Genomic DNA, 24,455 nt, shown 5'->3' with positions numbered 1-24,455 from the left:
TATGTGTCCCCGTAGCACCCTGTGATTCACTGGATTCACAGCCCTGATTATCCTATAATATCACTGTTTGCTAACTGATCTGACTCTGCCTGTCGGCTGTAAGAACCTGAGAACAGACACCAACAATTTTTACTGACTTAACTAAATACACATTCCAAGCATTGTCTTATATGTTTGCTATCAGTTCAATTTTACTTTTTTAAAGAAGGGGGGTGTTGAATATGTTGGCATATATGCTCAGAGTAAAGAGCTGTAATAATTAGAGAATGAAGTTGGAGATTTGGAGGATCAAAGAGACAATGAATGGAACAGTGCCTGAGGAGACAGAGGGGGTTCCTGAGGAGAAGCATACCTCAGGGAAGAGTAGGGACAGGGACAGGGGCTCCTTGTCCTTTGAGCCTATGGGGAAGGTGCAGTTGCTGATGAATATATGTGTTGGTTGACAGAAGGAAACTGGGGGAGTTTCCAATTTATAGTCTCTGTTTCATCTAATCTAAGTGTTGAGGTGATATCAAGGTGGATGAAAAGTTGGGGAGAATGGCAAAGGCCTGAGAGACAGAGGTGACTAAGGGCCCACAGCAGATTCCCATACTTCTTCTGTGACTTTTTCCTTCTTTCCCTCAGTCCTCCACAAATCCCAGGACACTACCCAGTGCTCCTGAACACGGCAGCCACTCATCTTACCTGTGAAATGCACTGAGCTCCTGCCATCGATACATGACTAAGTGTAGTCCTTCTATAAGAGAGTATCTGTAAAACATTTAGCCCAGCACCAGGTACCTAGTAAAGACTCAGTAAACAATAGTCCTTGTCTTCATTAGCAAGAATGCATGTTGTCTTTTCTAGCTGCATAGGAATGTGTAAGTATGATATGAATCCCCACCCTCTGGGAGCTTCTGTTCTTGTCAGAAAAGAAGGATATACCCCTAAAATAACTAAAAAGCAATGCAAAGTGATACACGATGTTTACCAACATCCAAATAGTGCTTTGATCTGTGATCCCAGTCTGCAATAAAAATTATCTTTTATATCAAGACCTGTAACTCAGATACTTATATAAAACTGAAACAAAAGTTTCATTAAACAATACTTACCCTTACTTTGTGTGATGCATTCTGATATTTTCTGTTCTATTTTATCCTACTTTGTTTTTATTTTTTAAATTTTTTTTTCAACGTTTATTTATTTTTGGGACAGAGAGAGACAGAGCATGAACGGGGGAGGGGCAGAGAGAGAGGGAGACACAGAATCAGAAACAGGCTCCAGGCTCTGAGCCATCAGCCCAGAGCCTGATGCGGGGCTCGAACTCACGGACCGCGAGATCGTGACCTGGCTGAAGTCGGACGCTTAACCAACTGCGCCACCCAGGCGCCCCTACTTTGTTTTTAGAAAGTGGAGGGCGCCTGGGTGGCTCAGTCAGTTAAGCGTCCAACTTCAGCTCAGGTCATGATTTCACAGTTTGGGTCATGAGTTCAAGCCCTGTGTTGGGTTCTCTGCTGTTAGCACAGAGCTTGCTTCAGATCCTGTCTCTCTCTGTCCCTCCCCTGCTCTCTGTCTCTCTCAAAAATAAATAAACCTTTTTAAATAGTGATGGTCAAGGCTCACTATGATGGATTGAACTGTGTCTCTCAAAGATTCATATTTTCAGGGGCACCTGGGTGGCTCAGTCAGTAGAGCATGCAACTCTTGATTTCAGGGTTGTGAGTTTGAGCCCCATGTAAGGCATAGAGCTTACTTTAATTAAGTTTTTTAAATTCATATTTTCATATTGAATTCATATGTCCCTCAAATATTCATATTCATTTGAGGTTTGCCCAGTACCTCAGAATGTAACCTTATTTAGGGATATGGACTTTACAGAGGTAATCAAGTTAAAATGAAATCATTAAGGGTGTTCCCTAAGCCAATATGACGGGTGTTCTTATGTAAAGGGGAAATTTGGAGACAGGCTCAAATATAGGGGGAACACCATATGAACTTGAAGATGGCCATCTACAAGCCAAGGAGAGATACCTCAAACAGATTTTTCCCTCCCAGCTCTCTGAAGGGACCAACCCTGCCAAAATCTTGATCTGAGACTTCTAGCCTCCAAAATTGTGAGACAAGAAATTTGGTTGTTTAAGCCAAGCCAGCTTGTGATGCTTTGTTACGGTAGCCTTAACAAACTAAAACAGTCTTCAGATAGCTTTTGTGACTCACTATTGGCTTGCAAACTGCCCTTTACAGACCACAAAGTTCCTTTTTCCTATGCTTTCTCTCATGTAATCTTTATGACCACTTGGTGGGATGGCAGGGCTTATGGGTGAGGCAAGCAAGGTACCCAGTCCCAGGGTCATGCAAGTGGGGGTGCCATTACTGAAAGTCTAGCAGACCCTACAACTGTGCAACCTGAAGATGAGTGCCTCCTTAAATTTTGCTGAACTGTTGTCTCCGTTTGAGGGGTTGACACACAGTCACAAAGCTCTTAAGTGGTGTCGTACCCAAGCCGGATTGGCCTCTAAATTCTGGGTTCTTAAAAATCAGTTAATTAATTAACTAACTCTGGCTTATTCCCATGACACCACAGTGTCCCCATTGGTGCAATCAGTTAGAGAGGATGACAAAAAATATTGTTTCCCTACCAGTACTTGCTCCTGCCTTTCTACCCTGCAAAAGGACCCAAAGTTAGAGACTGCGTTCAATCCTTCCCTTCTCTTGCCAAAATTCGGGGGAACTTGGACCTTCCGAGACCCTTAGGAATTCAGCCACTGTCTGTGGATGTCTGAGGGCAGAGTGGGGACCTGGGAGCATGTGTCTTCAGCACCTATGTGCATACACTGCAGTCCCAGCATTGCTGGTCATACAAACCCACGGACAGATTCCCTACCTGCCATCTCCACCCATACCATCTCCTCAGTTCACTGCCTTCCAGACACAGTCAACACGAAAGCACACACACCTCCAATATTTCTGTCTTTGTGGCAGTATTATTCCCCCCAAACCTAGGGACCCCTATATAGGAGGGAAGCCCTTCTGCCTTCCTCACACCTGGCTTATCCTGGACCACAAAAAGAGTGCCTAATATTTACTATGTGCCAGGCATTGTTTTAAGCCTTCACATATATTATTGCATCTCACTCCCACAACCTTATGAGTTAAGATGGTCATTTGCTCCATTTTACAGATGGCAAACTGTAACACAAAGAGTAACTTGCCCTGAGTTGTGCAGTTCAGTTAGCAGTGTTGGCGGGATTTGAACCCAAGCAGCCTGTCTCCAGAGTCCCAGTTCTTTGTTTTTTTTTTTTTTTAATTAAATTTTGTTTCTAATGTTTATTTCTGAGAGAGAGAGAGACAGACGGACAGAGTGCAAGCGGGGGAGGGACACAGAGAGAGGAAGACACAGAATCTGAAGGAGGCTCCAGGCTCTGAGCTGTCAACACAGAGCCCAATGTGGGGCTCGAACCCAAGAACTATGAGATCGTTACCTGAGCCAAAGTCAGACGCTTAACCGACTGAGCCACCCAGGCGCCCCTCCAGAGTCCCAGTTCTTAACTGCTACCCTCTGCTGCCTGGCTGGGACCTCCATGTACATGTGCACTCTTGCACACACATGACCATCCACATGGGACAGGACAGGGAGGAGCTGGGCTCTGAGAATCAGTTTAAGCACCAGGGGGCAGCATAGGCCTAGCTTTGGCCCCTCAGCCCAGCCCTGTCTAGGGGAAGAGGAAGGGAGTTGAAACCTCCCATCTCCCACCATCCCCCAGAGACCACCCTTTCTATACACCTTGTCTCTCAGGTTTGGGGGCATGGAGACCTCTCTGGGTCCCTTGGCCTCCTTCAGCTCCTCCTCCAGCAAAAGCTGCAAAAAACAGCCACCAGTTGTGACGATGACTCAGAAGCTGAGCCAGCGTTGTGTATGTGCGTGTCTTATTGTGACTTGCTTGTTGCTCTGAGAGCTAACGTGTCTGTGAGCCTGCCCGCACATGTGTAAGCATGTGTGTGTGTGCGCGCGTGTGTGTGTGCGCGCGCGCGCGCGTGGTCTTATGGCCAAGGAAATTGTACATGTATGTGTTTGTTTCTGGGTGTGTCTCAGTGTTTACCACAGAAACAGGAACTTTGCCAAGGCTGCACGGCAGATTCCTATTCAAACTTGTCCCTTGGGAATCTGCAGGCAGCAACTCTAGCTTGTGTCGTTTCCCACAAGGGTCTGAAGTGTAGTGCCCTGTGAGGAGGGGGCTGAGATGATTTTCAGTGCATGAGACTCCTCTGGAGTCTTCCAGAATTCTGAGCTCTGGGGTCCCCTCCCCCACTCCCTCCCATCAGTAATCACGCGACCTCTAAGGCGCACCCCGCCAAGAAGGGAGGAGGACTTAGGAGTTCCAGACAGCACCCTGGCTGCTTTTCAGGGTCCTCCACTGGAGGGAGCGCAGAGCCCAGAGGGATTTGCTTTTCCAGAGGCCCTGGGGTGCCCAGTCCCTCCTGAGCCCAAACCGCGGGCCCCTTCACAAGTTTGGGTATGGGAGAGGCAGTTTAGGGCCGCAGGTTGCTGCTTGGTATTATTATTAGGTGACTTTCTGGAGAAGAGTTGATCGCTTTTGAGGGGGTAGAATAAGTGGGGATCAGGCTCCCCTCCAGTCTGGCTCTAGGGCTCTGAGCCCCAGTCCTGGTTCCCTGGACCCCGTGCTCCCCCACCCGGCACAGGAGGCACACACGCTCACCCCACTTTCTTCCTCTTCCTCCTCCAGCCCACTTTCTCTTCTCTGTGTCGTCAGAGCTCCAGGGAGGGACCTGGTTAGACGGAGAAGCCGGAAACAGCGGGCTGGGGCAGCCACTGCTTACACTGAGGAGGAAGGACGGGAGAGGTTGTGTGTGTGTGTGTGTGTGTGTGTGTGTGTGTGTGTGTGTGCTCTTTTTGGTGGTGGTGGTGGTGGATGTGGGGGGGTGCCAGCAGAGCCAGCCCTGAACTCGCTGGACAGAGCTACAGACCCATGGGGCCTGGCAGTGCCCGCTGAGAGGGAGAAGACCGCAGAGGGGTTGCCAAGGTGAGGGGATGCCTCGGAGGAGGGGGAGGGGGGAACTCTGATTTGGAGTGTGTGTGTGTGTGGGGGTGGATTAGCGGGGGTCCTCTCGGGACCCTCCCCTGGGCGGGGTGTATGGTCCCTGAGAAATTGTTTCAGTTGGTTTTGGTAGCTGGTGGTCCCGGGGTTTGGGCAGGTTTAAATTCTCACAGAAATCTGGTATGGGTAAGGCCCAGAACTCCCACCTTCCCGCGCGGGTCACTTTTTCCACACCCCCGCCCCCGCACCTCCAGGGGCAAGTAAAGGCACGGAAAGGAGGGCAAGGAGGTGCCCCTCTGCCCTGGGGGGAGGAGAGGTAGCTGCCCCTCCCTAGAGGGTTGATGCCAGAGGGAGGTGGGTCCTTGACAAGCCCCTATCCTGTCCCCCCCCCCAAAGGTTGCTGCTGTTCAAGGGTGTGGCTGGGGGTGAGCGAGCCCCAGATGTAGACCTCATGGTGCCCCAGAGGAGGGGGAATTTCCCCCCTCAAAAGTGCTCCACGCTTGGCTGCTGTAGACGCCGAGATTTCCCGGTGGCGGCGCGGAGTTAACCCTCCTCGTGCTGAACTGGCTCCACCTCCCCGCCCCCACCGCCACAAACACATATTGGGCAACTCAGAGAAGCTCTTTTGACTTTTGATCCTGTGGTCCCACGGTCAGAGGGCTGGAGAATGTAGGGATAGAGGTGATCGGGCTTAGGCCACGAAGCAGGCTGCCGAGTATCGTGGACGTCCGGGCTCGCCTTCCCGGTTGGGAAGTGTTGGGGAACACTGGCCCCGCCCCCTCGCGCCGTGGCTCCTCCTCCCGACGAGTCTTCAAGGGGATTAAAGCTTCAAGTGCCTGAAGTCCGGGCAGGCACACCTAACCTGCTTTTTTGTAGGGTGGGATAGGGGAAAGTGTGGCCTGCCTAAAGCCTGGGGATGGAGTAGGGGAGGAGATTTAAGGTCAGGGCCTTGCTGGGAGGCTGGTCACTCAACGAGGGTTTGTAGAGCAAAGCGGAAGGGGGGTGGGGGGGAGGGGAGTGAGGGGGTGGGGGGACTGCCTTCTGCTTAAAGATTACCTCAGTCCCCAGTTGGGGTTAAAGGTGTGAGCACCATGAGAAATAGGAGAGGAAGAGAGAAGAGAGGAATGGAGCCCTCCCTTGAATTTGAAACACAGACCTAAAGGTGCTTCACTCCAGGGTGGGAGGTGGTAGAGAAAGGCCTATTGGAAGACCCTGAGTGAGGGAGGATACTGCCTTTGAGAGAAAAAAGCTAGAGAGGATAGAAGCTGGGGAGCACGGGGTATGGGGAACAAGAGGGCTTTGGAGCTAGAGTCTCTAGAAAAACGGCCCCTCTGTTCTCTATCCCTTTAGCGGTCTTGGGAGAGAGGAGAGGCTAAAAGCCCACCAGGAGAGCTTGGGGCTACTGGGTTGGGGGAGCCTCGGGGAGTTACCATGCTCATCTTCTCTCATCTCTAGGAGAGGGGCATTATGGGAAACATGTGCTGAGAGACCCTTGGGAAAACACCAGTTGAACCTCCCACCCTGCAGCCCACCCAGAAATGGGGGTGCACCTCTCCCCCCTACTTCTCCCATCTCCTCCTTCCCTCTCTCCATCTTTTCTCCTCTGCCCTTTGACTCCAGCCCAGCCTCTAGCTTCCTCTCCCCAACTTCTAGGCTCTTCACTCCAGGCTTACTAACCCCACTTTTTCTCCAATCTCTCCCACCTTCTTCCCAAGTTCCCTCTGCTTTCCCCTTTCCTCCATCTCCACTTCTTCAGCTCTCCTCCCACAGCCCCTCCTCCTTGGATGATGGGATCTGGATCTGGAAGGGGCCCTCACAGCTCGATGTCGGTTACCCCTTGGATTCAAATCCTGATTTCTGAACTCACTTGCTCAGTGGCCTTGGCAAGTTAGAGAGCCTCTTTTAGACTCAGTTGCTTCATCTATGAAAGGGTGTTATCACTTATTTTAAAAATTATTGCAAAACTCTAATGGGATTATGAGCTTTGTGTACTGTCTCATACACAGTAACTGCTTAATAAATGGGAACTGTTATTGGTCTTCCATTCTCTTCTTCATCCATCCTGGTAGTTTTCAGATTATCTCATGGATGCCTGGGATTTTGAAACCTTTGGGTTTCTTCAGGAACACCTTTGGAGTCAGGAGGCTGGGAGAGGAAAGTGGAAGCAGTGGAGTTCCAGGCCAATCGCACCTGCTTTCAAGAGTGAAACTCCAATTTTATACCTTTTATTTATATAATTGCGATTCCACAGATTTAAAACCAAAATTGTCTACTACTTTAAACAATGTTGGAAAGTTCTGCACTTATCCAAGCCTCCTATTTTATGAGATGAGAAGGTCAAGGCTCACAGTGGGGAGGTTCCTTGCCTACAGAACCAGAGCAAGCTCAGAGCTGCAACCTGAGTCCTCTGCCTTCTCTCAGAGAGCTTTCTCTGTCCTCTCCACCTCCCCTGTCCTCCTCTGCCCGCCCCTTCACCCCTTTGTCTACCACTGAAGGGATGACCTTGTTTTCAGACTTTGACCAAAGATGTCCCTGGTTTGAGGTGGTCTGGCTGTGAGTGGTAGTGGCGATGGTCTCTGGGAGGGCTGTCTGCAGAAGGTTGCTGGCTGCCCCCAGAACTTAGGCATAGGCCAGCTTTCTTGGGCACCTCTCAGAGTGGCCTTGTTCCTATCCAGCAGGCACCCTCCAAACCCCAGATCATGTCTCTGTGGGGTCTGGTCTCCAAGATGCCTCCGGAAAAACTGCAACGGCTCTATGTTGACTTTCCCCAACACCTGCGGCATCTCCTGGGTGACTGGCTAGAGAACCAGCCCTGGTGAGTCCTAGCTGCCCTATGCTGGTCCTCCCAGGTCCTCCCCCCCCCCCCATTAGATTTTCTCTGTCCCATTTTGGGACTTGAGACCCGTTATTCCACGTATGGTGGCCTAGATTTAGCGGACAGTCTGTGCCACACCAACCAGATTATGCACGTTGACACAAGGAGTCCTCTGCCCCCTCAGGGGGCTGAGCTATAGAGGAAGGTGGTCAGGGCTGGAGCAAGGACACTTCCCACAGCAACCGGAAAATTGGGGAACAAAGGGCACAAGGGTGAAACTGCAGAGGGCCTGGATGGAGAATAGAACTGGGAAGGAGCCGCTGAGCTGTGTGCGGAGGGGTGGAAGGTCAGTAGAGCGCAAGAGGCCCTGACCTGAGGCCTCTTCATCCTGATCTTCCCACAGGGAGTTCCTGGTCGGCTCAGACACCTTCTGCTGCAACATGGCTAGCGCTCTACTTTCGGCCACTGTCCAGCGCCTTCAGGCCTCAGCCGGAAAGCAGGGGGAGGGGAGCGCCATCTTGCAACACATCAGCACCCTGGAGGTGGGGGCAGGAGGAAAGGGGACAAGGCTGGGGTGGGGCTGGAGTGGAGCTGGGATGAGCATTGAACACTGGAAGAAATTGGACTCTGGAAGCAAATTGGTGTTCCTGTAGTTAGTTGTTAGCTAGTATGCAAATTAGGTTTTAAAAGCATGCAAATGCATGAAAGCTTCTGGAGTCTGCAGTTGTGCTGCTTTTTCAGTGTGTGTGCGCGCGCGCGTGGATGGAGGCGGGTGGCGTGGATTGGAGGGGGAGAACAACATGGGTAAGAGCCAGGCTAACCTAGTCCACCACTCTTCGTTTCTATAGAGCATATATCAAAGGGACCCCCTGAAGCTGGTGGCCACTTTTAAACAAATACTTCAAGGGGAGAAAAAAGCTGTTATGGAACAGGTATTGTCAATACCCCTGCCTCCCACCCCAACTCAACTCCCTGGGACTTCAGCCTGAGCCATGAGAAACCAGAAGGAATTTGAACTTGAGGAAAAGCTCAACGTTTTAGGCCCTGGATGACCAAAGGAGGTTCATGGGGTCAGAGTGCACCCCAAGCTAAGCTCAGGGAAGCTTTAAAATGAGGGACTGAGGGTAGTGAGGTCCAGGGAGGAGAGAGCAAGGGGTGAGAAGCTGATTCTGCCAAGAGAGAGGGCTTATTCCCGGGAGATTCCAAAAGGTCAGGGAGACCCATCAAAAGAGAAAGGGAGCTAGACAAGAGAAGTAGTTTGTCTCCTTTTTGCAGAGCATAGCAGCAGGCACCTCTTTAGGGAGCCAAGGCCTAGTGTAGAGGGATGGACAGAGTATCTCACCTCTTGGCGTCTGTCCTGCCTGTGCAGTTCCGCCACCTGCCAATGCCCTTCCACTGGAAGCAGGAGGAGCTGAAGTTTAACACAGCCCTGCAAAGGCTACAGCACCGGGTGGGGGAAACTCGCCTTCTCCGAGAAGCTCTGCAGCCCAGTGCCGAGGCTGGCCAAGGTAAGAGGTTGGCCTGGCACCCTAAGAGTGTTCTGGGAAGTGTGTAGAGTGATCCCCTCTTGGACCTCACCCTTGACTCAAATCTGTCTGTAACCCTGATTTCTGTCCTCACCCTCAGTGTCTCTGCGCAACTTGATAGATGCTCCTGCCAGTGGAACTGGGCAAAGCGAGGTCAGTGACGGACTGGGAGGTGGAGTTTGAGCTCAAAGTGCAGTTCTTGAGGGATCTCAGTTCTGTGAAGGGATGGAGATTAGGCCTCAGAGAGTCACACATGGTGGTGGGGTAGGGGAATGCCCGAGAGGTGAGAAACAGAGCCCTTCCCTCGGGGGCTGGGTGAGGAGACAGGGTGTCCCTGGCTCAGGCCTCCCCTGCCCGCAGGCCCTGGCCACGTTGCTGCAGGAGACTGTCGGGGAGCTGGAGGCCACCCAGGCCCTGGTGCTGAAGAGAATCCAGATTTGGAAGCGACAGCAGCAGCTGGCAGGGAATGGTGCACCCTTTGAGGAGAGCCTGGCACCACTACAGGAGAGGTTGGGGCAGGGCTGATGGGATAGGAGGGCGGGCTGGGGGTGGGTGTCTGCTGTCCCTGCTGGAGGACCCACAGGTAGGAGAGAAAAACCAGGCAAGCAGGTCCTGGCATGGGCCGAGACTCAGAGAAGCCAGTTCCGGCAGAACTGTTCACACTGTTGTCAGGCGGCATCCTAAACAAGTATGCCCAGCGATGCTTTTCTCTTCAAGCCCTTGCCCAGAGGAATGGGAAGCCTTTTCCTATTAGGTCTATTGGGCGGAGGCACCTTTCGGTTTGTGCAAAAGTACTGTACATGCTGGCAGCTGACCTGGGTACCAGAATCCTGGGGAAGAGGCAGCTGGGTTTCCACAGGGGTCCAGGTACAGAGAAAGAACCTCCAACCCAGAGTCAAGGCAGGTCCCACAGCCCTTTCAGCCCTGGTGCCTTGTAGCAAGACCCACTGCCCATCCCACCCCTCCACAACACACTATCCTGCTTTCTTTCTGGGTTTAGGGCTAGAGGGGTTAGGCTGGAGCAGGCAGCCTGAATCCTGTGCCCCCTGACCACTGTCCCGGCCCCAGGTGCGAGAGCCTGGTGGACATTTATTCCCAGCTGCAGCAGGAGGTGGGGGCAGCTAGTGGGGAGCTTGAGCCCAAGGCCCGGGCAGTGCTGATTAGCCGGCTGGATGAAGTCCTGCGAACCCTCGTCACCAGGTATGCCTCAGTAACCCCCAGCCTGGCCTAGAGCAGACCCCCAGGGAAGGGAGAGGGTTGGAGCTGTGGGAAGGGTACCAGGAGGGACCCAGCCACTAACTTCCCTGTGTCTTCACTCCTCCCAGCTCTTTCCTGGTAGAGAAGCAGCCCCCCCAGGTTCTGAAGACTCAGACCAAGTTCCAGGCTGGGGTTCGATTCCTGCTGGGCCTACGGTTCCTGGGGGCCCCGGCCAAGCCTCCACTGGTCAGGGCTGACATGGTGACTGAGAAGCAAGCAAGGGAGCTGAGCATGCCCCAGGGCCCCGGGGCTGGAGCGTAAGCTGGGGCTGGAGAAGGCCTGTTGGGGTGGTGGAGGCCAGAGGAGCCTGGGGAACTGGTACTGCAAAGAACCAGGTGATGAGGAAGGGGGACTGTGGGGTGTGTGGACCCTGAATGGTCAAGGCAGAGGAAGGCGAGGGACCTAACAGGGCTGGAATGGGATGGGGAATCATGATTTGGCCAAGATGGGAACCCTCCTTAAGAACCCGAGCAGGGAGATGCAGATTTGGGGCCAGTAGTCCACGCCATTCATCCATGGACTGGCCCAGCTGGAATGCGCCCACTCACTCTCTGACCTCCCCTGGCAGAGAAAGCACTGGGGAGATCATCAACAACACCGTGGCCCTGGAGAACAGCATTCCTGGGAACTGCTGCTCTGCCCTGTTCAAGAACCTGGTGAGGGCTTTAGGGAGCAGTGGCGGAGAGGGGGGCAGGGGTCCTCAGACTCAGGGACTGTCCTCAGAGAGGATGTCGGGAATCCAGGAGAAGCCGTCTCTGTCCTCACCCCTGCTCTCCTTCACCCCACCCTGCAGCTTCTGAAGAAAATCAAGCGCTGTGAACGGAAGGGCACTGAGTCTGTCACCGAGGAGAAGTGTGCCGTGCTCTTCTCCACCAGCTTCACACTTGGCCCCAACAAACTCCCCATCCAGCTCCAGGTGAACTGAACCTCAGGCTGCCCAAGCTAGGGCCCCAGGTCCCCTCCATGCCACACGCTGGGGCCCTGAATCCTCACCCCTCACGATAGCTCCATACTTTGTGTGTCCGGTATACGGGTGCACTGGGGCAAGGGTGAGTGGGAGGAGCAAGAGTGCACATGCCAGGGAATCGTGGTGTGACAGTGACTAGCATTTATTACACATTTTTTGTAGACCAGGGCACTATTTTAAGTCACACACACACAGTTTTCACAATAACGTTATGAGCTAAGTACTATTATTAGCCCCATTTTACAGATGAATCCATTGAGACACAGAGAGATTCAGTAATTTGCCCAGGTCACACAGCTACTAAGTGTTGGAGCTGGCATTGGAGACCTGGAGGTCTGCTTCCATAGCACTGACTTGTAACCACTTCTCTACAGTGAGGCCCTAATCGAGCTTCAGAAAGCATTTGGTAAATCACCGGGAACTTTTAACTATGTTGTGTGAATCCAGTAGCTTCCCTGCACTCTCAGAGATAGCTCCCCGAGGAAGCCCCTTGCTCCAGTAAGAAGATCCCCCTTCTCACCCCTGCCAGGCTCTGTCTCTGCCCCTGGTGGTCATTGTCCACGGCAACCAAGACAACAATGCGAAAGCCACCATCCTGTGGGATAATGCCTTCTCTGAGATGGTGAGGAAAGACCTGGAATGGTGTTGGAGGGGAAGAACAGAGGCACGGTAGGCTCTAACATGGCGGGAAGGGCCGGAGTCAGACATGTTCCAACGGGAGTGGCCTTCACTCCCTCTCGCGGACTTTTTCTGCCTCCTTCATACTCTCTAACCTCATGCTTTTGTACTTCTGACCTCTTTTCATGCGAGTCTTAACAGCTATCATGTTGTAGTACCCTAAACTACTCTTGGAAAAGCACCATCTTTGTGAGCAAGCTGAGGGGGACAATGGCTGGGAAGGGCAGTCTTGGGGAGGTGGGAGGGATGAAGGCCCCTCCTGAGGATGAACGAGGATGATAGCCTAAAGTGCCCTATCCTTCCCACTTCACACCAGGACCGTGTGCCCTTTGTGGTGGCTGAGCGGGTGCCCTGGGAGAAGATGTGTGAAACTCTGAACCTCAAGTTCATGGCTGAAGTGGGGACCAATCGGGGGCTACTCCCAGAGCACTTCCTCTTCCTAGCCCAGAAGATCTTCAATGACAACAGCCTCAGCATGGAGGCCTTCCAGCATCGTTCTGTGTCCTGGTCACAGTTCAACAAGGTCATTCCCCTGCTCTTCGGACCTCACACCCCTAAGCTATTCATCCCTGAGGCACTCAGGACCTCCCCAACCTCTGTCCAGAGACTGACCACTGGGGTCTTCGTGATGCCCCCTTATGCCCATCAAGGAAGCCTCTGTCACAGCCCAAACTGGAAAACCCTCAGCCCGGGGGGTAAGCCCAGAGGATGCGTTCTCTGGCATGCCTCGTGTTTTGGTCTGGGGGCCCTCCATCCTCCCTCTTTCCCAGTGATTTGCATGACTCATCTAGATTGTGTGTAAACACAGCTCTGATTCAAAATGACTTTGACCCATTGGGAAAATAGTTCCTGTTGCAAAAACCAGGATGAAATCCCACAGGGACATGCTCAGTAATACCAGCTACCATGTATTGACAGCTGACTATATGCCAGGCACTATGTTTAGCACTTTATGTATGTTATCTCACTTACTCCTCCCAACATCCCTTTGAGGTAGGTACTATTATTATCCCCATTTTACAGACAAGGAGCCTGATGCTCAGAGGGGTTAAGTAGTTTGTCCAACGCCTCACAGCAGGTGAGTGGCATGGCTGGGATGGAACCCCATATTTCTTGCTCTTAGTTAGCTACTACTATATTTTACCACCTCCAGGTGAGGTGGCTCGGGACTGGATCTGTTATAAGAACGGGGGAAAAGATCTGGGTGTCTTTCTTGATGACCAGCTGGGTAAATGCAGTTATGTACTGCTCTCTTAGCAAAAAAGAAAGAGAAGTCTACATGACCAGAGAGTGTGTTAGCAAAGGGAGCAGGACACTCACACCTGGCAAAGACACCTTCTCTGGACTCAACTTCCACCAGGCGTAATTAAGGACAGGTGGAGCACAGTGGTTATGATGGACCCTGGCCCAGACTTCCTGGGCTACATCCCAGCTCTGCCTCTCACCAGCTGTATAGACCTGGGCAAGTTATTTGACCTTTCTGGGCTTTCATTTCTTCATCTGTAAGTGGGGTACTTATAGGACATACTTCCATAGGGTTGTAAAGATCAGATAAATTAATTTGTGGAAAGGGCTTGGAATACTGCCTGGCACATGGCAAATGTGAGGATTGGCTATTGTCATTGATGAGATCTCAGATCCAGTTTGGTTCTTCAGCCCTGTGACTCTGCTGTGTGGGCACTCATGGCCCAGTGTCTATCCTAACCAGGCTCTAACTCCGGCCCTCCTGTGTTCACATTAGCTCCCCCCCTGTTCCCCAGGAGATCCTGCTGGGTCGTGGCTTCACCTTTTGGCAGTGGTTCGATGGTGTCCTGGACCTCACCAAACGCTGTCTCCGGAGCTACTGGTCTGATCGGTGAGTCTCTGCCCCAGTGACCTGAGTAGCTGTACCTCTAGCTTCTTCTCCACAGCCAGTGCCTCTACCCCCATCCTCTCCTTCATCCTGGCTAGGCTGATCATTGGCTTCATCAGCAAACAGTACGTCACTAGTCTTCTTCTCAACGAGCCTGATGGAACATTCCTCCTTCGCTTCAGCGACTCAGAGATTGGGGGCATCACCATTGCCCATGTCATCCGGGGCCAGGATGGTGAGGTCACCCCAAGCCAGTCCTCTGTCTCCGTACCTGTGCCCTTTGGGGTTTCTTCTGGAACGGAAATGTCTTGGCCTTCCTTGGTGCCAACCCTGGTCTTCAGGAAGTTCTTCCTTAGATCCAACTTCTCTCCTCCCTTCTGCAGTCTGCCTTCTCACTGTGAGGTCTGTGAGAATGGAGACTGGTGGGTTCTCTCTCCCTCAGGGCCCCCACCCTCATTCTTCTCCCCTTTGCCTTGGTAGATTAAGAATGAGTCCTCTGGTGGAGCTGGGTAGGGGAAAGAGTGTCTGGACAGAGAGGACTCAGGGTCTCATTCCTATTGTAGGCTCCCCACAGATAGAGAACATCCAGCCATTCTCTGCCAAAGACCTATCCATTCGTTCACTGGGGGACCGAATCCGGGACCTTGCTCAGCTCAAAAACCTCTATCCCAAGAAACCCAAGGATGAAGCTTTCCGGAGCCACTACAAGCGTGAGCTGAAGCTGGCAGTTCTGAATCCTTCCTTTGCCCCTCTTTTCCATACTCCCATTGCCCCTCTCCATGCACACTGTATGTCATCTCTGACTTACCTCTCCATTTTTGAAGCCCCATTTCTCCTACTTGCCCATCAACTATGCCCACCTTTTCCACATCCCTTTCTCTCCAATCCTGGGGCACTCCATGGTTCTCCTTTTCTTCCCCACAACAGCTGAACAGATGGGTAAGGATGGCAGGGGTTACGTCCCAGCTACCATCAAGATGACTGTGGAAAGGTAAGTGTGGGGCTGTGGATGATAGCGGGGGCCCGGTCCTACTTGCAGGAACAAGTGGTGGCATCAACTCTTGGTCAGTCACACATACCTCCTTCCCTCCTCTAGGGACCAGCCACTTCCTACCCTGGAGCCCCAAATGCCTACCATGGTGCCCACTTATGATCTTGGAATGGCCCCTGATTCCTCCATGAATATGCAGCTCAGCCCAGATATGGTGTAAGGAGCTTGAGAGACAGGAACGGGAGTGGTCTGTGCAGACAGGCGTTCAGCATGGGCAGCTGGGAAAGCTGGCATTGGGGGCCGAAGTAGGGAATTTTCCTTTCCATGAAAGGGATTCCCTATCTTGAGGGAGGGGCTAGGAGTGTCTGGGAGAAGGGCTGGCATCAGAAGGGTCTGCTTTCTTTCCCCAGGTCCCACGTGTACCCACCACACTCTCACTCCATCCCCTCATACCAAGCCCTCTCCCGGGAAGACGTGTTGCCAGCCTTCCAGGAGTAAGTGGAAGAACCTCTTGGGGTTGGGGCGAGTATATCCACCTGCAAGGGTGATGGGTATTTGCATTTGTTAGGAGAGGCTCCTCTGTGAGAAAGGGCAGCAAAAATCTAACACTCTGTCTCTTCTGTCCACTCCATTGAGGTATTAGCAGTTAAGATCCAGACTTAGCTAGGTTTGAATTCCAGCTCCACCATTTACTGACTTTGGGCAAGTTGCCTAGGTCTGGTGCCTCATCTCTAAAATAGGGAATACTGATAGTAATACTAATGCTAATACTAATACTACCTTCCTCATAGGATTATTTTGAAGGTTGAGTTAGTAATACCTGTAAAGCTCATAGCAAGGGCTATGTTTAGTATTAATATTACCTCTCTTGTCCTTGAAACCCACAGTCATTTATCTGCTGTCTTGATTTTTAGTTATTCATCTGTTGATAAAGTGGCCTAGACATTTTTGCTCCCCAAGTAACACTCTTATTATAATAATTGCAGGTGATTATTAACTTTTTAAAAATTTTTTTAACGTTTTTTATTTTCTTTTTGAGAGAGACAGAGACAGAGTGCGAGCTGGGGAGGGGCAGAGAGAGAGGGAGACACAGAATCCGAAGCAGGCTCCAGGCTCTGAGCTGTCAGCACAGAGCCTGATGTGGGGCTCGAATCCGTTAACCGTGAGATCATGACCTGAGCTGAAGTCGGCCACTTAACCGACTGAGGCACCCAGGCGCCCCTGGTGCTTATTAACTCTTAGTCAAGGCAAGACATCTCCCCTCCTGGGAGTTGAGGTAGGGTGGAGACTGGGGGTGTTAGAACCACCAGAGTCCAAAGAAACATTAGACATTAGCTAATTCAGTCCTTTCTCCTCCCCCCACCCCAATACCCAACACATACACATTTTACAGAAGAGAAGACTGAGCTCACGGCTTACCTAAGACTATGCAGTCAGGAAAAGGGGCTGGAAATTGTTTCCTCATTCAGTGATCTTGACTTTGCAACACCATGTCCTTACCTAGCCTTCCTTTCTCTGACTCTGCCCTCCTTCCTGTTTCTAGACCTCACCTGCAGATGCCCCCCAACCTGAGCCAGATGAACCTGTCCTTTGACCAACCTCACCCACAGTAAGTGGCAGCACTCCCTCCTGATCCCGTACTCTCCATTCATTTCCAGCCTTACCCACCCCCATCTTATTTACTTTTCTGGTCTTGGCAGGGGCCTGCTCCCATGCCCGTCTCAGGAGCATGCCGTGTCCACCCCTGAGCCCCTGCTCTGCTCAGATGTGACCATGGCAGAGGAGAGCTGCCTGAGCCAGCCAATACGAGGGTTCCCTCAGGGCACCTGGTGAGTGGCAACCTGGGGGTGTTGGCTGGGTGGAGGTTAGAGGAGTGGGTGCCATACCTACCCTACTGTTTCTCTGCTTCCTCCTTGCAGGGTCGGTGAAGACATGTTCCCACCCTTGCTGCCTCCTACCGAACAGGACCTCACCAAGCTTCTCCTGGAGGGGCAAGGGGAATCAGGGGGAGGGTCCATGGGAACCCAGCCCCTCCTGCAGCCCTCTCACTATGGGCAGTCTGGGATCTCACTGTCCCACCTGGACCTACGGGCCAATCCTAGTTGGTGATCCCACCTGAAAGGGGAACCCAGAGAGACAGCTCTTCTACCCCCACGGACCTGCTCTGGACACCTGCCCATGCTCCTGCCAAGTAGCAGATGGGAAGGGTGTCCTCCTATCCCCACCTACTCCCTGGTCAGGAGGAAAAGACTGCCAGGAAAATGCACAGTGGGTGGAGCCTATCCACTCCTTCCCTCCTACCACACACCCCTGTCCTCCCCCTTCCAGTGCTGGAAGGGAAATTCAGGTTCCAAAGTGAGACACGCCCCAACACGCCTGCATACGCAGAACACACACACACAGCTCTCCCTGGAAGATGGGGCCGAGTAGGAAGGAGGCCGGTCAAGAGCACAGGTTAGGGCACGGATGACCTCTCTGCCCACCTCGAGCCAGGGCCCAGGACACCCGTGTAGAAATACGCAGACACGTGCACACCTTTGTACTAGAGTCTGGGGACTGAGGGATGGGCTTGGGTCCCAGCTCTGGGCAGGTGGAGAAGCAGTTCAGGAGATCCTAGCGGGGAGAAGGTGGGGGAATCTGTACACCTGGGTTACAGATGTGGGTTATGCTCAGATTAAAAAACAAATTTCAAACAGTCCCAAATTCCTCAGATGGAGGCTTTTGGCTACGTGTAGGAGATTGTGCACAAGAGGGCTGTGTTTCACATACAGCTGTGTGAAAGCGTGCGTACCTGAGACACGTTAATCCACGGATGTCACACACATTAATTGTTGTGTCCACAAAGAACATGTATCTATCTGACCTTGCCTGTGTCACGACACAAGTTTGGAAGTTTGAGACACTGCACAAAAGACACCAGCAGATGTGCTGGCTTCTCTGATACATGCTAATCTGAATGTACTCAACTTTAGTATGTCTGTGGCCCCCAGTGGGTCTATGTGGCTGTGACATCTGTATGTGGCTCTAGCTTTGGTGGTTCAACATGGCCAATCCTGCCCAGAGGCAGGGGGTGAGTCTGGGACCCAGGCGTGTGGTCCTCTGAGTGTATTAGGGGGCCCTACCTGCTGCTTCTTTTCTATTTCCCCATCCACTGCCAGCCTCCCTTCACTCCCCCATTCCCATGCCACCCTTCTTCCCTCTTAGGGGCCATCGATCCTAAGCCATAAAATAAATTTTATTCCAAAATAACAAAATAAATAATCTACTGTACACGATCTGAAAAGAAAGACGCTCTAACTGCTCAGACAGGTGCTGCGGTCCAGCCCCCAGTTGAGGGAGACCCTGAGTCCAACCCAGGCCTCCTGAGGGGGCCGGTGAAGGGGACCCCACATCCACCCTCCCCCCCAACCCCCATGAGGGCAGGAAGGAAAAAGTTGCTGAGGACTTGGGGGAAAGATGGGGATGGGTGGGCAAACTGCAGCACTTGTTAAATTAAAGAAACAAACTAGAAGCACAAAAATGGGGGAGGAGAGGGGAGAAGGAGCAGGTCCAGTGTTCCCAGGCCCCCAGTTCTGGGGGGAAGCATTGCGATTTTTAGATGTTGGACCTTACCAGGGAATTCCCCCTTTCCCCCATGTCCAAACTGAATCCAACTGTTCATACCACTGGTTCAAGCTACAGAGAATGGGAGTGTGTTGTGTAAGGGAGGGGAGAACCCCAAATGCCCTGGAGGCAGAGTCCTTGCCCCCTTGCTCTAGGCAAGGGTGAAGGGGCACCACGCACCCTCCTTGTGTCCTCTTGCCAGGCCCCTGCTCGTTATTGCTTGAAGCCCCATAGTTCAATGTCCATGGAGCAGGTGGGGAGGCAGGAGAAGGGCAGCGGAAGGATCCAGGGTCGTGACTAGATGCCAGGGATGGAGAACATAGGAGTCTGTATGAGCCAGAAGTCTGAGTCCCAGGTATGAGGACACCAGTGTGCCCCTCACTGCCGGCTGGCCTCAGCCTCCACTTTTACACTATTCCTGCGACCTTCCACCAGAGCGGGATGAGGTCCTGGGGCAGGGCATCGGTCCAGCAGCCCTTCCTCGAACTCTGCCGGGAGAAGAGGTAGGTTAGGAGGCTGTGGGGTGAACGATGCAAAGAGGTGGCTGGATGGGAGACAGGAGTAGAGAAGACTGCAGAGGGGCTAGATTTGTTGAATTACTGCCTCCTGCCCGCCACACGTTTACAGGTGTGGGGGGGGGTTCCACACCCAAGTGTGTGTTCCCCTCCCCTTTCTGGCCTTGTGTAGCTCTCTCTCTCTGTATGTGTCTCTCTCCTTCTCTGTCTCTCCCGCCTCCGTTCTGCTGGAATTTCTGGTTCTGTCAGGAGCTGTGGGGGTGGCTTGGCTCTGACCTCTCCCCCTCCCCCCCCCCCCAGGCTCCGCTGCCCCCACTCCTCCCTGGCCCCCTCCCAGGCCCCACCTACCCTCCCATGCCCCTCAAGTTTCTTAGAAGCCAAATCAAGGGGAACACAGGAAGCCAGCCTCCCAGCTCCTCCCCCAAGAAGAGCCCCCCTTCAAGTCCCCGCCCCCACTTCCCACCCACGCACAGTTTAAAAATACCAAGCCAGGGTTGGTGGCTTTGTCTGCTGCATCACTCTCAGCCCAGCCGCTTGGCCCTCTGGCGGACTCCTCCCTTCCCCCAGCCACACATAAAGCATCCCCCTTTGGGCTCCTCTGCTTCCAAGCTGGGCAACCCCACCCTGACTCCTAGCCTGCTGTACCCTCCCACCTAGGTGGCAGTTCTATCTCTGCTTCCCTTCTTGGTTCCTGTTCCCCTAGTCCCCCATTCTCTGTCCCTTTGTTCACCCCAGCTCCCCCTTCACAGATCTCCATTAGGGTCAGACCCTCCCCCGTGGGAACAGCCCTGCAAGATCCTCCCTTCCTCAACCCAAGGCCTGGTTGGCTACAGCCCAACCATCCTACTGCCGGCCCCCTCTGGCGACTACATCCCTCTTCCTCCCACCTGGCCCCAGGACACCAGGATTGCTGGGTGGGGCCTGGGTGGTAGGGGTGCTTGGGGACAGCACTGCTGCTGCCTCACCTGCGAGAGGCGGCTTCGCAGGCACACAGGGGCTGAGGCGGCCCACGCGGTCGTGGGAGACGAGGCGGGCTAGCCGCAGCCCCTCATCCATCAGTGTCTGCTGCAGGATGTGGCGGCTCCACAGCCCATGGGCTGGCAATGCCAGAGGCAGGTCAGCAGGGGGCGGCGTCAGCCTTGGGCATGACCCCACAGCTGTGGGCATGGGCATGGATCAGGTAAGGGACTACAGTCAACGGAACCCCCACCCTCAACCGCAGAGCAGACCCATAGGCCCAGGCCCCTTTGCCCCCATCCAGCCAGGCCTCCCAACCCTGTTCCAGGCAGTTGCCTCCTGGCTCCTTCCTCCCACCTACTCCACCCCCACAGCGAGGAGAAAAGTGTTCTGATGCACACTCACCCTGCAAGTGTCCATCCAGACTCTCCCCAGACAGGCTGGCGCTGTCTTCCTCCAGGCTGGGGCGGTATGGGGGTGCATAGGACTCAGGGCCTGGGGGAGGCTGCTGGAGTTCAGAATGACTTTGCTCTCCAACCTGCGGATGCCCCAAATGGGGAAATGAGGACCTAGCAAGAGAGGGGGTTGGGGGAGACTGCACTAACCCCCTACATCCACCCTGGAAAACCTACCTCCTGTTTTAACTTCTTCAGCGGAGGACCTCCTAATTCTTCAGGGTGAAGCCTGCAAAGACAAGAGAACTAAGGAGGGAGGGACACACGATGGGAAAACACAGAATCTGGTGAGAAGCATGCATTACTTTAAGACTCTAGAAAGACGCTGGCTGAGCAAGAGTCTCCAGCTCAGGTACTACTGTTGGCGGGGGATCAGAGAGGACATGAGACAGATAGGAGGAGGAACCAGACTGCAGACAAGCGGACTTGGCGCAAAGCAGGACATGCGGGTGGACAGGAAGCAGGCCTACATGTACCTGAACTGGAGGTTAGGCCATGACCCAGCTCCTTGGCAGAATTCTAATTTAGAAAGAACCTGGGAGAAGGGAGTCTCACCTGGAGCCCTTCAAGGAAGACAGGTAGGTGCTCTCTCGGGCCACTTGGCGAGACAGAGAGAAGAGCTCCACCCTCCGCAGTAAGAGCGTGTTGTCCCTCATGCAAAACTGGGCAGCAGCCTCATTGATGGTCAGCTGTGGAGGGGCCACCAAAGCGGTCAGAATCCTAACTCCTCACTGCCTTGCCCAGACCTCCTCACACCCCTACACCATCAGACAAATGAAGCCCATCCATTAGATGCCTGCTTAGGATTTGACACTATACAGCTTTCTGAAGGAGGAAGACAGAGGTCAGCACCCACAGCTTCCTGGGAATGCCCGGAGCCTCCTCCACCTGTGGGGTCCTGAGCAGTGTACAGCAGGACACCTGGGCTCCTGCCTATATCTCTGCTTCCCCCTCAAATGGTGGGTAATGGGAGGAAAGCATTGCAGCGGCTGGGATTGGGGTGTATGGGGCCTGGGGTCTTGGTCAAGGGGCAATGAAACAGACCTGGGGAGTATGAAGATTCTCCAAAGTCAGTAGGTTGAGGCCTGGGAGCCAAGTGCAACGCTAGGAGAATGGGGTCCTCACCTCATGCAGGCTGAGCTGCTTGCCCTCCCGCCGCTTGGAGTCAAAGCGGCCATAAATGATGCTGTATTTGCGGATCTCCTCCTCCTTCTGGCTGTCATTATCGTCCATCTCAAAAATGTGCCCCACGCTCCGTGCCAGCTTCTTGTTCAGCTTCAGCAGGGACGTTACCTCCCCAGCATCTCCCCTTGGGAAGCTCCGGAAGATCCTCTCCACGCTCTCCACCACCATGCGTACCATCTCTGGCTCCAGTCGATCCGGACCACCCCCAGCTCCAGCTGCTGCCAGCCCCCCAGCCCCAGTCCCCTCAGGGACTCCTCCCGCTGCAGGTGGGGAGAAGGGGGGTGATCCTGCCTCCTCTTCTCCTCCCGCCCCAACGTCAGACTCTGGAGTGCTCCGTCCTGGCCAGATCCGGGGGTCCCCTGCCCCAGGTCCCCCAGGCAGTGGTGACAGCTTCTCTCCAAGTTCAAGGGGGCTCTTGGGGCTAAAACTGCGGGTACTGCCTGCCTTTTCCCCTGGGCTGCTGTGCCCATTGCTCATGCTCCCTTTCCGGGTGCCTGCAGTCTCGGAGATCTTGAAAAGTGGAATACTGGAGACAGGCACAGCAGGCACAGGCTGGCTGAAGAGCCCTGGATTGGTGGCCCATTCTCTCAGTGCCTTCTGCAGGCGCCGGACATGGAGGGGCTTGGTGGCCATGCCCACAAGTGCCATGATCTCCAGGAACTCCTCCTCACCGGCCTCACACAGTTGCTGCACGTCGTCCCCTCCCTGCTGGATGAAGGTCTCATAGTAGGAAAGGAGATTGGCGCGCTGTAGGACCCGGTACAGCTGCAGCTCCCCCAGTGTCCGAGGCAGTGCCATGGCTCGGGCACCGGGCCTGGGAAGGAGGAGCGCAGTAGAGAGAAAGGAAGGCAGTCAGTACAAGTCCCCCTGCTGGGTACCAGCCCACACTCGCAATTGTCCTCTCTTTCCTGCCTGTTTCTCTTCCCCTCCTCTGAAGGCACCCTCTGCCCGGTACCCAAGCCTGCGCACAGACTATGAGAATCAGGCATTACCCAGAGGCATAAACATGCCAGTGCCATCCCAGTCTGGCCATAAGTACCAAAAGCCAGCCCAGTATCTGCTGAAGTCAAAGGCTCTTCACCACCATTCTCAGCTTTTACTTTTCTGGACTGGGGCAAGGAGACCTTGAGCACTGAGGCCAGCCAGCACACCCCTACCATGGCTGGACCTCCTCACCCAGGACAGTCTTCACCCTCCACCCTACACACCCAGCAGTCTCAGCATTATTCAAGGTGACTTTCCACACTGAGGTGAATGTAAGACCCCCTGTCCTGCCCACAGTGGACACTTGGGACCACTGCTAGCCAGTTTCACTCCCTGGTGGCATCCTATCCAGGTGGCTGAGAGGGAGGGGTGTGGTCCTTTCCCACTCAGCAAGCCAGGTGGACCCCTGCTCTGCTCAGCTCCCCTGAGCTGTTCCCAAGGGCCTCCCCTCTCCTCGAGGACCTCCCCTCTCTTCCTGACTGTCCAGTGCCCCTTAGTTGGCTCCTCTCCCGGCAGTGACCTTCCCCACCTGCTGAGTAGGTAGGCCAGTCCCTCCAGCTCAAGCAGAAGGAGGAAGGAGTGCCTCAATTGTTCTGCTCTGGGGCCCGTTCCACCCACACACACTCCCACAGTAGCAGCGTCAGTGGGCGAAAACCGCCCCAGGGGCTCCCGCCTACCCTCCTCTCCCTCATTTTCCACCCACACCTCTAAGTGGAGCGGAGGCGCGGCTCAAGGCCCCTTGAGGGAGGGGCTGCACACCGAAACTCCCCTCCGCCGCGTGCTGCAAATAAAGCTACAGAAAGGAGAGGGACGCCTAAGGCTTGCCCTGCTTTTCCACAGCCCTGCTGATGCGCTTCCTTGGCTTGAAGGCGCCGGCGTCTCCCGGACCCTGGGGCCCGCGTACTCCTTACCAACGTTAGATAGAACCAGGGCAGCGGCCCTCCCCAGCCCTGTTACCAGCCAGAGTCCAGGGCTTCCCCTGGCTCTTGGGGGGACCCCATATTCTTTGCAGGGGGCTCACATGCCGGGTCACGCCGGCAGAGTAAACGGGGGATAGAGAATTAGGTCCTACTCTTTCATATCCAGCTTCATCCGCTCCCTACCTGCTCCCAGGGCCCCCTAATTCGAAGACGCACCCCCTTTTCCATCAGTCTCCACCCCCCACCCCCGTCCCGCTTCCCCTCGTTCTCTCCTCGACCTCCGCCCTCCGGACCCCTTTCCCGAGTCCAGCTCCACCCATCTCCACTCCCCGCCGCTTCCCTCTGCCCACTAACTTGGGTCTGGGCTGCGGGGTCCGGCGGGCGCAGTCTCCTCCGCCCGGCGGCTGCTCGGCTGTGGGGGAGGGCGCTCTGTGCATGGACGGCCAGAGGCCACAGGGGCTGCCCCTCTCGGTGCCCAGCCCTCGGCGCCTGGCGGGCGCTGCCGTGTCCGCCGCTGTCCGGGCTCCGTCCCTCCCTCCACGTCTCCTCTCTCCAAGCCTCCGCGCCTCTGTCTGTGCCTCTGCCCCCCCCTCCCCGGCTGCGCTTGCCGCCTCTCCGCGCCGCCGCCCCCGCAGGACGCACGGGGAGCGAGGCCCGGCGCAGCGCTGGCTGCCGGGCGGGCGGAGGGCGTGGGCAGCGCCGGGGGCGGGG

The 24,455-nt window shown here is 54.2% G+C and overlaps 2 protein-coding genes across 7 annotated transcripts in view; one reads left to right on the top strand and one right to left on the bottom strand.

Moving 5' to 3' along the window:
• Nucleotides 1–18,400, top strand: part of STAT6 (signal transducer and activator of transcription 6) — a 27,756-nt gene extending 9,356 nt beyond the window's left edge. The window contains exons 1-22 of one of the 5 annotated variants that reach the window (XM_045462825.1): nucleotides 4,400–5,024; nucleotides 7,715–7,854; nucleotides 8,258–8,396; nucleotides 8,703–8,786; nucleotides 9,224–9,362; nucleotides 9,481–9,533; nucleotides 9,741–9,889; nucleotides 10,449–10,580; nucleotides 10,706–10,894; nucleotides 11,206–11,293; nucleotides 11,431–11,553; nucleotides 12,134–12,226; nucleotides 12,599–12,805; nucleotides 14,043–14,137; nucleotides 14,233–14,369; nucleotides 14,698–14,844; nucleotides 15,062–15,125; nucleotides 15,231–15,341; nucleotides 15,536–15,619; nucleotides 16,669–16,734; nucleotides 16,826–16,954; nucleotides 17,045–18,400. In XM_045462825.1, the coding sequence (XP_045318781.1) occupies nucleotides 7,739–7,854; nucleotides 8,258–8,396; nucleotides 8,703–8,786; nucleotides 9,224–9,362; nucleotides 9,481–9,533; nucleotides 9,741–9,889; nucleotides 10,449–10,580; nucleotides 10,706–10,894; nucleotides 11,206–11,293; nucleotides 11,431–11,553; nucleotides 12,134–12,226; nucleotides 12,599–12,805; nucleotides 14,043–14,137; nucleotides 14,233–14,369; nucleotides 14,698–14,844; nucleotides 15,062–15,125; nucleotides 15,231–15,341; nucleotides 15,536–15,619; nucleotides 16,669–16,734; nucleotides 16,826–16,954; nucleotides 17,045–17,234 (2,535 nt within the window). In that variant the 5' untranslated portion in view covers nucleotides 4,400–5,024; nucleotides 7,715–7,738 and the 3' untranslated portion in view covers nucleotides 17,235–18,400. Of the gene's footprint in view, nucleotides 1–4,399; nucleotides 5,025–7,714; nucleotides 7,855–8,257; nucleotides 8,397–8,702; nucleotides 8,787–9,223; nucleotides 9,363–9,480; nucleotides 9,534–9,740; nucleotides 9,890–10,448; nucleotides 10,581–10,705; nucleotides 10,895–11,205; nucleotides 11,294–11,430; nucleotides 11,554–12,133; nucleotides 12,227–12,598; nucleotides 12,806–14,042; nucleotides 14,138–14,232; nucleotides 14,370–14,697; nucleotides 14,845–15,061; nucleotides 15,126–15,230; nucleotides 15,342–15,535; nucleotides 15,620–16,668; nucleotides 16,735–16,825; nucleotides 16,955–17,044 lie in introns of those variants that run through there. The other 4 variants (XM_045462824.1, XM_045462822.1, XM_045462823.1 and 1 more) reach the window with 4 other exon arrangements.
• NAB2 (NGFI-A binding protein 2) lies at nucleotides 18,340–24,455 on the bottom strand. 2 transcript variants are annotated; one of them, XM_045462827.1, is made up of 7 exons: nucleotides 24,099–24,453; nucleotides 21,781–22,654; nucleotides 21,211–21,344; nucleotides 20,833–20,884; nucleotides 20,606–20,738; nucleotides 20,209–20,400; nucleotides 18,340–19,216 (listed from the first exon to the last, which is right to left on the bottom strand). In XM_045462827.1, the coding sequence occupies exons 1-7, from the start codon at nucleotides 24,179–24,181 to the stop codon at nucleotides 19,107–19,109; spliced, it is 1,578 nt and encodes a 525-aa protein (XP_045318783.1). In that variant the 5' UTR covers nucleotides 24,182–24,453; the 3' UTR covers nucleotides 18,340–19,106. The 2 variants fall into 2 exon arrangements, with proteins under 2 accessions (XP_045318783.1, XP_045318784.1); XM_045462828.1 differs by lacking the exon at nucleotides 20,209–20,400 and having other exon boundaries at nucleotides 24,099–24,455.

The sequence above is a fragment of the Leopardus geoffroyi genome, chromosome B4 (genome assembly GCF_018350155.1).
Source record: "Leopardus geoffroyi isolate Oge1 chromosome B4, O.geoffroyi_Oge1_pat1.0, whole genome shotgun sequence".
Taxonomy (NCBI): Eukaryota; Metazoa; Chordata; class Mammalia; order Carnivora; family Felidae; genus Leopardus; species Leopardus geoffroyi.
Note: the sequence above shows the minus strand (reverse complement) of the source record. Positions and strands in the feature narration are given on the sequence as shown.